The 13,002-nt window shown below is 36.2% G+C and overlaps 1 protein-coding gene across 1 annotated transcript in view; it reads right to left on the bottom strand.

Annotated features, from left to right (window-relative positions):
• Nucleotides 1-10,390, bottom strand: part of csmd2 (CUB and Sushi multiple domains 2) — a 256,709-nt gene extending 246,319 nt beyond the window's left edge. The window contains exons 1-2 of the mRNA XM_079589756.1: nucleotides 10,263-10,390; nucleotides 9,494-9,710 (exon numbers count right to left, since the gene is read on the bottom strand). Of these exons, the coding sequence (XP_079445882.1) occupies nucleotides 9,494-9,710; nucleotides 10,263-10,305 (260 nt within the window). The 5' untranslated portion in view covers nucleotides 10,306-10,390. The remainder of the gene's footprint in view (nucleotides 1-9,493; nucleotides 9,711-10,262) is intronic.
• Between the last annotated feature and the right edge of the window lie 2,612 nt (nucleotides 10,391-13,002).

Genomic DNA, 13,002 nt, shown 5'->3' with positions numbered 1-13,002 from the left:
TTCGCTCCCTCCTCCCCCAATACTCATCTCCATCTCCTCAGCTTCACTGTATTGGCTTATCGACATCAAACAGCCGCTTTGTGCTACAGAAACAAAACAATACAGAACATTAAGCAGGATAAATAGACACTTAAGGTAAATGAGAGTATGAAATGTTTCAGAGAGTGTCGATACCATTTTAAATGGTTAAGCATCATTTCTTTCCACGACCAGTGGCTGGAGAGATGGTTCATGTAGCCAGTTACTTAGTTATTTCAATTCCAACCGCCACAACAGGAAAAGAGCAGAAAAAGAAGAGGCTATCTATGCACCAACCTTAAACAAAGGGGCTTCTCAATACCAAGTACGCAAAGTTCGGATGCGTCCTTGGTATTTCGGATTTGCCAAGTACAAACTTCTGAGGATGGGAGGATGCAAGTTTGGTGATTCTTCAAATGATACAGCAGAGTTCTTGATAATGTCACTCACCTAGCCTTGACTACTCTTGTTATCTACATATATTTACAATAAAACAAAATATGTATACCACCCAGCCACTTTCTTTTCCTTTCATTTTAAAAATCTTAAACGTATTAATAGTCACACAAATGTGGTTCAGGCAACATGTACATCGATTATCTTCACTGCATGTACATTTATAGCAAAACAAAATATAAAACACAACCTCTTTTCGTTTTCATTTTACAAAGTACAACTAGCTCAGGGGTGACTAATGTCACCAGGTGGAACAAACTGTAATTTACACAGTATAACAGACATTATACTATTACTCTGTCTATATACATAACATAAAACAAACAAATAATATCTGCTGATATAACTGATATGGAACCAAGACATTTAGTTAATATTAACTGGGTGAAACATTAATATTGGCTAGTGGGCAATATGGAACAAAGACATTGTTGCCTGATCTGATAAATAAATAAATTTATTTAATAAAGTCTTATAATTGAAATCGCACCAATATACTCAAAACTTATTTGACTATGTTTATCTCATAGCAATACATTGTAAGTGTTAGTTCATTTAAAACCTAGAACCTTCAAATGCCTTTTCAATCCCATGAGACGTAGCACTCTTAACTTCTGAAGGCCATTCATTTCTGATTAATGGGATTTGGCATTCTTTCCAACAATTACACCACAAACAACTCAGAAGTAAACTTGACTCAATTAACCTTGGTTTAAAAGTCTTTTTTCAGATTAGCCTAATGGAAGCCAGCCATCCTCCTAAGCATTAGCCTCTCATCTCCTCAGCAAAAAGCATCGTCCTGTTTTCATACACCAGTGTGCTGGAGAGAATACAGACCAACCAACCATATTTTGAGTACAATAGAAGTCAGAAAGTACTGTTTGACAAAAGGGCATCGCAGAAAACATTGTCTCTTAGTTAGACACACAACCTCACCATCTCAATCAACTATACAGGGATCTTCTACAGGTGTCTCATTTAGAAGAAACCAGATCAATTAGACTCATTATCACTTCTTCTCTTGAGAACTGCTTCTGTTACTTTTCAGGAGGTGTGAGCTTAATTTGTTAACGCATTTCACACTTGTGGGGTATACTGATGAGAGCAGGGGATTGAGAGGTGTATTAGAGGAATAAAGAAAAAGAAAAATGAACAAATCAGCTGAAGACTGAGGAGATGGGAAATATGCCCAGGCTTATGATAAGCCGCAGGTAAATGTCATTCAGACTTTTGGCATGTGGCCATACAGAGTATGTGACTGTTACGTTCTCTATGAATTGATTGAAATCAACACTTGAGCCCCTTGTGATATTCTCAGTTTGATGAGAAGAGGCCTTGTTTGTCAGGTTTCTGATTGACAGGGCATCTTTGTAGGTTAATAGGCGTTGTTTATCATACCTAATGAGACTAATAACCTAATTTCAAGATAAAAACAAATTCAGCAGAGTATGTCCCAACATTTAATACCACCGCACCATGCAATCTTTTCATATTCATCTGTGTTAATAATTACTCTATCTACACTGCAGAATGCATCTGGGAATTAGTAAAGATAAACAATGTCAGCTAGCTAACATTTTAGTCATAAACATGACCTCTTCACCTCATCAGACCAGAGAAATATGATAACTTTGCTGCAGGCTGGAACTATACGGAACTGTATGACGGAGAGGAAAAAAAGACAAGTAATGTTTCTTCCATTTATGGTTCTGCCAATATTACAGCCAACAATAAGTGCTGAGATTTCCATCGAGTACCTAAGGCTGGTGAGGAATAAATCACTGGATAGGGGAAAAATGGAGTGGAATATGGAGTGAAGAAAGCCAGTTTCTGCTGAATCGATATTGCAAATATAAGATAACTTTTCTCTGTTGCTTGCCCTTATGTTCTTTATATGCAAATGACCACATAATCCTCATGACATACAGTATATTACTGAATATACAAAAAGTGCAGTCTTTGCTCAAAAATATGAGTACCATTAAAAAAATGCAAACGTTAAAACTAATCTTCAGTAATATTAGGATTATATGGCAGACTTAGATACTTCTTCAAACATTTAAATAATTACTTAAATGTTTAAATATCATATCATATTTAAATGTTTAAATATAACCTGTAACTTGTTCCACTAACTAACTTGCTGTGCAGCAATAATAACCAGACAGACTTCAGACAACGCCTTCGACAATGCACAGTCCACACCACAACGCGAAAACGGCGTTTTCAAATCTATCCGCTTTGGAGAGCGTATTACAAAAGCTACGTTTTCGTTGACTTAAAACGCCGTCTCAGTGTGGACAGAAGGCCAAAACGGAGAGAAAATCATTAAAGAAAAATGGAAAAGGTTAGAAGTTTAGTTGATTACTCAATATTTAATGAGACCATTCCAGATTGTTGTATTTTTTATATTGTCTAGCCAGCATTTCTGAATTTTTCACTGGTTTTGACAAACTTCGGAGTAAATTGTTCAAGTGGCAGAATGTTAGGCCTAAAGAATTATGATTAGTTTTATATACTACTTTATTTATTTAAAAATCCATCACACTTGCTGTTTAAACCTCCTAGATGCGATTTACTTGCTTCTAAATCTGCATGTTGTTTATGCTGACACATAAATTTGAACTTTTAACTTAATTTCATTCTTTACATTCTGTACCTTCCCATGAAGGACTGCAGAGACCAATGTGTATTCACTTCTTAGTCTGCACTGACAGCAAATAATGCAGCAGAACTTCAAACTTAACCAAACAGAGCACACAATGTTCTACCACACTATCTATGAATAATTAATTATAGCATGACTCCCCTGAAAACATCCTGTTAAATCAGGGAACAAACATATCATATTTTAACCTCCATTACAAAGCATAGCAGAGCATATGTTATTTCAAATAAGCAAATTATTTATTTAGGACAATTTTTCCCTCATTCTAACATTTGATAATGAATCATGACAAAAAAATTCAACATCAAAAGCTGCATTATTTTACTCTCATATCATTGCTCAGTGATTTTAAAAAATAAAATAAAAATAAAATAAAAATAATAAAGAGAGAAAGAGAGAGCCAAGAGAGAGCCATTCCAAACACTGAAGTCATATCAAATTCTACATAATTGAAATGTCACATGACACAGCCATGACAAGACAAAATAAAAGTCCTACCAAATAAGACATTAATGAGTCCCCTGATGAATCTGTTGTCCTTATGGAGAACACAGGGTGATAGTTTTTACAAAATTTGGGGGACATTTGATTCCTAAAACATTTCAAAACCTGACACGAGCACATGCAGGTGAGCACCAAAAGCACCTCAGAGCTCTTCATCACCTTATTTCCGTCCTCGAGTGCTCTAGCAGAGGTCTACGTGTTCCTCTAGTGATCATTTCAAATGAGAGTATTAGTTCATGAGCTCCAGCCTCCACTAGCAGCTTGTTTTCTCATACTACTCTAATCAGCTCCTTCAAATACCATTAAGGACACAATAACTTACAACATTACGCAATCTAAAGCTTTTAACAGAATATTTTAATGAAATGTGTAAGAATTTTCAGCATTTAAGTGGCTAGCGTGGCAATGAAAGCTAAGTTATTACTGAAAAATGCTTTTTTTCTTGGACCCACTGCAGGTGAGGATTTATATAGAATTGAATCTGGCAAGTAGCAATTATTGATGATGAGCACCGCAAACGGCCCCAAATCAGCTCTTTCACAATCAATTCGGTGAAAGCTTGAAATAATCCAGTAAGGTACATCATTTCTTACACATAAAGTGGATCCAAAAAATATATCAAAGTGGAGTTCATTGCTTATATGCACTGCACCAAATGCTGCCTGTTTTGGAGTCCAGGAAGAGGCGGATGACAAAGTCTGATTTAATGGGATTGGTCGGAGGCCTGCTCTTTCATAAAAGCTGGCTGGGGACCCACCCATATATCAAGAGGAAACACAGCCCTGGAGTTAAACAAATAAATAAGAGCAATTAAACAAAGTGGCCAGCACTCCTCACCTGGCACTACACAAGTCCCATTCCCCACCACTGCATGAATGCATCTTCAATACAGGGAATAAAGAGTTTTTAAAAAAAAATTAGCTTGTCACTTGTTCAAAGCACTTAGCACTTAGCGAATAGCTTGTGTAGAGCACCGCTGTAGTCCAAAAACCTATATTGGGTTTTTCCCAGAAAATCTGCCCTGCACAAAACATTTGTGCCACTTGAGTGCCTGTTTTTAAGTTTAGATTACCTTTGAGGTGAACTATCCCTTTAAAAGCAACAGTCCATGAGCTTCATGCAGGTGATCGCTGCAGTAGTATTTGGGAAGACCGGTGTAAGCTGATGGGACTAAGCCAAAGCTCATTTTCTGTCTCATATAGTGTGAAAATGTTTTAGTTCAATCCTCCTCCCAGAGATCCGGCTTCCTGCAGAGTTTAGTTTCACTTTTAAGTTTTAACAAACACCTGAACCAGTTCTAATATTCTTTCAGCTCATTCGAAAATTGCAAGCAGGTGTGTTGGAAATAAATTCTGCAGGAAAGTAGATCATCGCTGTTGTAGAAGCTTCAATTATACGGTGGCAAAATACTTTGGGTTCAGGAAACAACAACAGGGAAACTGGTGTGTCCTCAATCTGATCTCTAAACAACATATCCATACACATTATATACCCATCACCCCCATTAGGGTGACAGATACCGAATCTTCACCGACGCGTCAATGATGTCAGCTGACAGGTTCCTGCATTTCCAGGAATAATATCTAATATCAGATATTGCATTACCCTTAATGGTGTATGTTATTATGTTATTTCATTCCCTTTTAAGAAATAAAAATAAAGTACAGTAGTACAGTTAAGTATAGTGTTAATATGAAATGACTGCATTGTCCCGTTGAGGAAGAGTGCACTTGGTCAAACAGCTTTTTCAGTCACGGCTGCTCGTGAATGGAACCTCATTCCAATTCACATTAGGAATTTTTAAACTTACGCTTCTTTTAAATTTAACTTAAAGAAGTGGCTAACGGGTAGTCAGGACTGTCAACATTACATTTGACATGAAATCTTGCTGCTACCCTGTCTTCTCTGTCCTGCCTGTTTGTTTGTGCTTCTTGTGCTATGCCGATGAGGTTGTCTGGCTCATTTGTGTTTAGATAGGTGAAACCTCTGTTGTTTGTAATTGTCCCAGCTATATTGTTTTTTGTGCATGTCCAAAAAAATGTTTGTTATATGGACTGACAGTTTGGCTTGTGTGTGTTGGTGTTGTTGTTGATATTGACCAATTGTTCTATTTTATATGTTGGTTTAGTAATTTTTTAATACATTCATGTTAACCTGTATGTAGTGTACTATTACTATTTCAATCATTTATTTATTTTTTATTTTTTTAGGTGTGACATTAAGATCTGTCCAGGGACAGGAGATGTAAAATAGCCTTTTGGCTAATTCTGGCACACTATACATTTATTTAGGTATTTATTAGTGTGCATTGTCCCTGTTAAATAAACCTGAAATAAAAGAAATAAAATAATATGAAAATAAAAGCTAATTTAAAAAATGAAAGGGGTCATATGATGCGATTTCATGTTTTCATTTTTCTTTAGTGTGTTATGTAGCTGTTAGTGCAAGTATAAGATCTGCAGAGTTACAAAGCTCAAAGTGTCGAATCTAAAGAGATAATCATTTTAAAAGTTAAGGTTCAGCCAAGCCTTCCTAAAACGCTTCGTTCAAACACGCCCTCACAAATCTACGTCAGTGTGTTTCATAACACCGCCCAAATATACGCAAAGAAAGAAAGCGTAACTTCTATTATTGTTCCCGCCGGTGTTGTGCCGAATTCTGAGGTTTAGGATAAGTTGTGGGGGAGGGGTTAGGATTAGGCAATATATCGGATAACAGGTATCTAATACTGACTTCAACATAATTTGGCAGGGAGATCGAAATTCGCACAACACAGTCACCGCCATGTCGTGGAGACACTGTGTTTTTTGTTGCGAAAGCCAAACTACTTTGTGTGGCCTTCTTTGGCCTTCCAAAAGAGAACACAATTAGAAAACAGTGAAAAAAATATTTATTTACGACACAATTCCAGACCAGTACAACTAAAATGTTCGACTGTATGTTGCGCATTTTTCGAAGGATTGTTTCCAGAACCTGGGAGAGTACAAGGCCGGCTGTGCATGAAGGCTGAAGTGAAGGCTGAAGGCTGAAGTGAAGGTTGAAGGCATGAAGTTTTGAGCAGTATAGAGTAGCGCTTGCTTGTCGTTTTTATGATCACAAATGCAGACATAGTTTTATGTTTACATAGTGTTCTCACACCCGTAGCGCGGCGTGACGCGTGAAAATACAGTAAAAGTCATTATAATCAGTAATTATGTCACCAATTAAATGAAATCTTACCAATCTGATACGATCTGGTCCAGTCGCGCTGGCAAAGTTGATCGATCAGCTTGGTCATCTGCATTTTCCAGTTCAGATTCGGGCTCGAATTGATAAGGTAGAACAGACATTATCACCTGTCATTATTACTTTGGGAGCTGATGGTCCAAATATGGTAACGGGCGTGACATTTCAGTTACACGCTTAAGGTTTTTGGGCCAATCACAATGCACTGGATCGCTGGCCAATCAGAGCACAACACGCTATTTTCAGAACAATGAGCTTTGTAAAAATCTACGCATTTCAGAAAGGCGAGGCATAGAGGACCAACAATGATTTTTTTTTAACCTAAAACCACGTAAACACATTGCATTAAACCAAATACACCAAATCTTTTTAGAACCATCATATGACCCCTTTAAAAAAATACTAATATAAATGATACTAAAATTACACTGGCACACCGTCACAGTAGCATAGTATATCAAATCAAGAAGCAAATTATTTATGTGATAGGAGACTGAAAACAAGTGAGCAGTATAAAAGCATAAAACTGTGAGTTTTATGATCGCACACACGTGTTGATGAACAAATTTCAGCTAACAGCCCTGACTACAGTAGAAGACTGAGTCAGCATGTGATATTTACCATGAATGCTTCCAGAGACCTTTATACAGTCATATTCTTCAAACAATTCAAATCCACCCACAACAACAAGCAAACAGCTTCAGATCCAAATTAATAATTGGATGGATAAAACAGCACTTATTTAAATCAGCTCTCAAACCAAATAATCTCCAGAGTGATTACATTTTAGCTCAGAACCGATTCACCAGAAATTAGGAGGGATAATATGGTATTCTGTGTGATAAGAGCAAAGACTTGTGGATGAAAAGAAGTTCAATTAAATAATAAATTATTTGGGTAAACCCTTTTAAACTAGAGATCTAAGATATCAGATTGATGGTAAAGCTGGACCTATTTCAGAATGAAAAAAAAAGATAATGGAATGGAAGGTTCAGCCAATGGGATCTCTATTGAGACCGAAGGAACAAAAAACTTGTAATTTAGCCTACTCAGTTAGCACAAGGGAGGAATGGTATGTTTCATTTGCAGCAGACTACCCGAATGATCTTGAACGATCTCAGCAATTCATCCAGCTATAGAGCAAAATACATTTCTTAAAATAACTTTAATGAAATGTCTTCTCAGTAAAAATAAGCATGAACTATATCACATTGTCACTGTGCAATGTTTGCATGGTTTCTTCAAAGCTCAAATGTAAAGTTTTTTTATTTTTTTTATTACCAAAGTGCAACCATTTTCCCCCGCAAAAAACATAATAAAAAAAAAAAATGTACCTGCACTGCGACCCAATAGGGGGAGCAACGCGACGCATGAGTGCTGTGTTGACTCGCGCGCTGGCGAAGTTCCGTGAACGCACTTTAGATAATATTATTTTGTAAATAACGCACCCACTTTGTTTGACAAAATTGAGGTTAATGGATTACTTTAATGATGTCTTTCCTACCGTTCTGGACCTAGAATGTGGTAGTTATGTAACTCCCAATGGAGGGACAAAAAAGCTCTCGGATTTCACTAAAATTTCTTAATTTGTGTTCTGAAGATCAACAAAGGTCAAACAGGTTTGAAACAACATGAGGGTGAGTCAGTGATTAATGACAGAATTTATTTTTGGGTGAACTAACCCTTTAATGGTTAAGAAAAGCATTACCGTAATTTCTTTAAAATAGAAACATTTAATTTGAAAGGTAGTTTACCCCTTAAATTTCACTAGCATTAAAAAAACATGGCAGCACTGCTCAAACTCATTGGTTTATTGTGTGGCGTTACGATCTAGCACAGCAACACAGACTTTCCCACAACATCCAATTGGAATATTCTCAATATCCTTTTGATTTCTACAAGACGTGGAGTTCAGCTGACACTAATAATACACTGTCAGGGTAAACTGTCCATGCCAAACAAGGTTAACATTCACAGAACACCATGGAAACATGAGGCTTATGTGAGAAGCTGTCCTTGAATCTTGAAATGTAAAAGAAAAATAATTCTTGAAAGTGTCCTTGTACACATCGTTTCCCACACACATTGTATTAAATAAAAAAAGGTGACATAAAAAGGGTCAGAAAATTCAAATTCACAGAGCTCTGCAATGTTTTCTATATAACTCGTTTCATCAGGAAAATTGTTATCTGAGAAGGGATCTATGAATGTAGGCAAGCTTTTCAAAATGCTAGTTTTCGAATGGAAAACAGGCCAAGGCCCCAAGGACACTCCCCTTGAGGATATCTGCTCCGCTCAATCCCTTAAGCCTCAATCCTTTTATTTTCTTCTTATTTTCAGAGTATACAAGGGAGAAATTTCGACTCACGGCAGTGATAAAGTCAAAAGCGCTGAATCAATTTGAGGACTTCAATGTTCAGAACATTAGATACAGACCTGAAATGAAATTTTTTGTTCCATTCAGTGTGCTTTAAAAAAAGTTTTGGGACACTTAAGAAAATCCAAAGTTCACGCACACAGTTCACACAGTTCAAACTGTTAGCAAAGTAACTTATTTTAGCAATTCCGAGAGATTCGATCTGGCATTTCCACACATAGAATAATAAAATGGCCTGTATTTACCGTGTCCGTAAGTTTGTTGGACTGGGTTGCCCATCGTAGACTGAAAGGATGTCAAAGTCCTCCTCTAAGGCAAAGCCTTGAAATACCAACTGTATCCGGTTGTGTTCCTGTGCCACAATCACCCATGTGCAGTTGGCGTAGTTAGGATATCCATACGGGTATCCGGGGCTTTCTATTGTCCCATTTGGACTGTGTAGTGTGTGACTGCAGTTTTGAGCTGTGAACAGGAGAAAAAAAGAAGAAAATATTATAACAAGTGAAAATATATAAGACAAGTCTTTAAAGACCCCCTGTGGTGAAAAGCAAGTTATGATGTTGTTTATTAAAAACATGCTTTAAGACAAACCATGAGCAAATTATAAGTCAACCCCATTGCAGAGTACTTTCTCCATAAGACTGCAGTGTACCAAAGGCAGCCGCGAAAACGCGGTTTGAAACCGTCTGTTTACTACCATCACAAACTGTGTAACATTAGTAGGGCTGAGCGGTATATCGAGTTTGTACGATTCCTACTATATAATGTTATATATTTTTGTATAAAGGATTTTTTCATACAGTATTACGACACGGCTGCTGTGAAAGTAAATAACCCAAATTGTCCAAAACATGAGGCATACTTTATATTAAGGGTTCAAAATAACTCGTAAGATAGGCCTAGTTAAAACGAAGGCCTTCGCGGCTTGCCCTCAGATGCTCTGACAGATACTGATGACAGATAGGCTAATTGCTTGCATTTAAGATGTGGTGTTTTCCTCAGTGCATAACTTACATTTCACAGGCAAATTCTCCATCTGTAAATGTAAGAAAGACATGCAAATATTTCCATTTTGCTATCAGGAGTGAACGAGCCCGTCCTTAACCAAGCGAGTCTCTCAGACTTTAGTGAACGAGCGAGCGCCGTCGCGCGCATGCGCGTCAAAGAGAATGAAAAGAATGAAAATAATAGGTGTGCCATCATTCTGACTAAAATATAGCTACATTTTGCTAAATTTGCTATATTTGTTGCTGTGCATTAAATGTACTATATGTGGCATTTAAAAACTACAAATAAGTGTATTTTTATAGCAGTAACTCACTGTAAAGTCAAGTAATCGTAATGGCCCTGCATGGGGTCTTACAAGTTAACAAATAAGACCCCATAAGTTAAGTTTGTGGTCTTACAAGTTAACATTTTGTCTGTACTTTTGTTTTTATTTAGTTTCATTTTTAATTTAATGATTCTAACTTCTGCTTTAAAACACTTTTCTTTCTTTTTTTAAAAGTACTTTTACTCTTTTCTGATCATAAAGCATGTCTAATCTAGAGTCTAGATTAGAGTCCATTTGTTTCCATAACCTTCAATATAAATATTGTTTGTAGGACAACATTGAACCAGGTGTGATTTTTTATTGTTTTTAAATAAATAGGCTACAGATTTTTTATCCAAATAGAAAAGGTAGAAAATATAGATATAGTCAACCGTATAATGCCATTCAGACAAAGAAAAAAAAAGAGAGCTTTTTTTGGCCACATAACCCAGGTCTAAACATTAGCAACACATTATTATCCATTTGATAACTTAGTCAAGCCAAAGGCTAATATTATGTGTCAACGTTGTAGAGCGATACATAAAACACCTTTAAATACCATTCTGATTATCAAAGATGAGTTTTAAGGGATGTAATTATTGACAGCAAGGGGGATTTGAAGGTACCACTGCATTCAAATGACAAATCCATTATAAAACTGTCAAACCCTGCATGCTGTTATCAGTCTAAAAGATCCTAAAAATGTAATTTTATATTTGGAACAAAAAAATGTGAACAGGAAAATGTCAACATTTATTCCTTATCAGTAAGTTGGTGTAGGACATTTGCCAATGATTTTTTTATGATTTACAACCTTCTGACATGATGAATATGTTCATTTGCCAGTTTGTTCTGTGCTTTTAAAGGATTCATTTACATGAATTAATGTGTTGTTTGATCTGACAGGTCATTTAATCATTGGCTAGTACAATAAAATGCTTCCATATTAAACTCCTTATAATGTCCATGTAATTATGTAAGTGTGTACTCAAGGTGCATATAAATGAGACCAGCTAAAATGACTGTAATATTTATCTGTTTTTACCCATGTAAAGTCCTAGAGCAATAATATTCAATTTCAAGAGCCAATTAAATTAGCATTTGGTCTAGTACATGAATACTGTTAGCTGCCCTTGCTATTGCCACAGCTTTATCAGTGGTCAATAAGAAGTTTCCACAGCAACTCGGCAAAGCAACAGGAAAGAGAAGGAATGATACCACCCTTGGTTATTAATTAGACTAATTTTAATAACTCCATATCGCCTGCAGCTCAGACTGCACTCCTCAGAATTAATTGCATTTCTCTTTTGCATACTTGTCAGCGACATCTTATAAAATATTGCACTCAATCTGAAATTTTAATAACTGTGTGTGGCTCCATCCATCAGTGAAAAGCCTGGCCTAAATTACTAGTTCTGGACAGGTCCGTAGCCCCACTTTTAATTAATTGTCCCCTCTTGCTTTAATAATCGTTAATGCTCTCAGATTTTCCTTTTCACTTTTTTGTTTAAATTCCATCCTCTCCAGGAAACTTGCATATCTGCTACAGTCACACAGAACCCGATGGCATGGCCCAACTACTCCCTGCAGTTTATCTTTTTAATGGGAGTCTTAAATCAACGTTCAAAAGACAAAGTATCCAGTGTGATTTTGCAACATAATTTAACTTACGATCTTAGTATAAAACTGGTACAGTACGTTAATGTAAGTTTGAAACAATTGTATGCGATTAATAAAAAAAAATAAAAAAAAGAATTTAGTCAGACAAACATGTTTACACTAAAAATAAAAGGAGTTGATACCTGTGGCTAATTTCATTATCTGCCAAATGACTATCGAGGCCTCCCTCTGTGAGTCCTAAGATCATTTATGAATAAAAAAATCAACAAAAAATAAAGGCAATTATAAAGGCCTATTATGGAATTTTGAAATTTACCTTTCATGTAGTGTGTAACATAGATCTAAGTGAACAAAAACATCCTGCAAAGTTTGAAATATGAAAGTGCACCGTATATAAAGTTATTGTCTTTCAAAAGTAAGAGTCGACTCGGAGCCATTTTTATGAATCGTTAGAAGACCGAAGCTTTTTCTCTGACTAGATGACGTCAACTTGTCAAGTTATTTGAATACGATACGCCCACTTATTGCGCTCCAAGGCCAGGGAAAATATCATGGCGACGAGACATAGGTGTTGTTTACATGCAAATAAGCCAATGTGATCAGCAACATAAAAAAATTAATAAAAAAAAAATTAACACACACACTCCAACAACAACACTCAAACCAAACCAGAAGCTAAACCAATGTAAACGTATACCTAATCCTACAGTTTATCCATTTATTTGATTCTTAAATGGATCAGAATTTATGTGGGGTTAGGTGATTAAAACAGCATTAGGAATGCATAATTAGAGGACATCTGTTATCACCAAAGCTCATATT

The sequence above is a fragment of the Phoxinus phoxinus genome (assembly GCF_949152265.1).
Source record: "Phoxinus phoxinus genome assembly, chromosome: 19".
Lineage (NCBI taxonomy): Eukaryota > Metazoa > Chordata > Actinopteri > Cypriniformes > Leuciscidae > Phoxinus > Phoxinus phoxinus.
The sequence above is the reverse complement of the archived record's forward strand: the minus strand, read 5'-3'. Positions and strand labels throughout refer to the sequence as shown.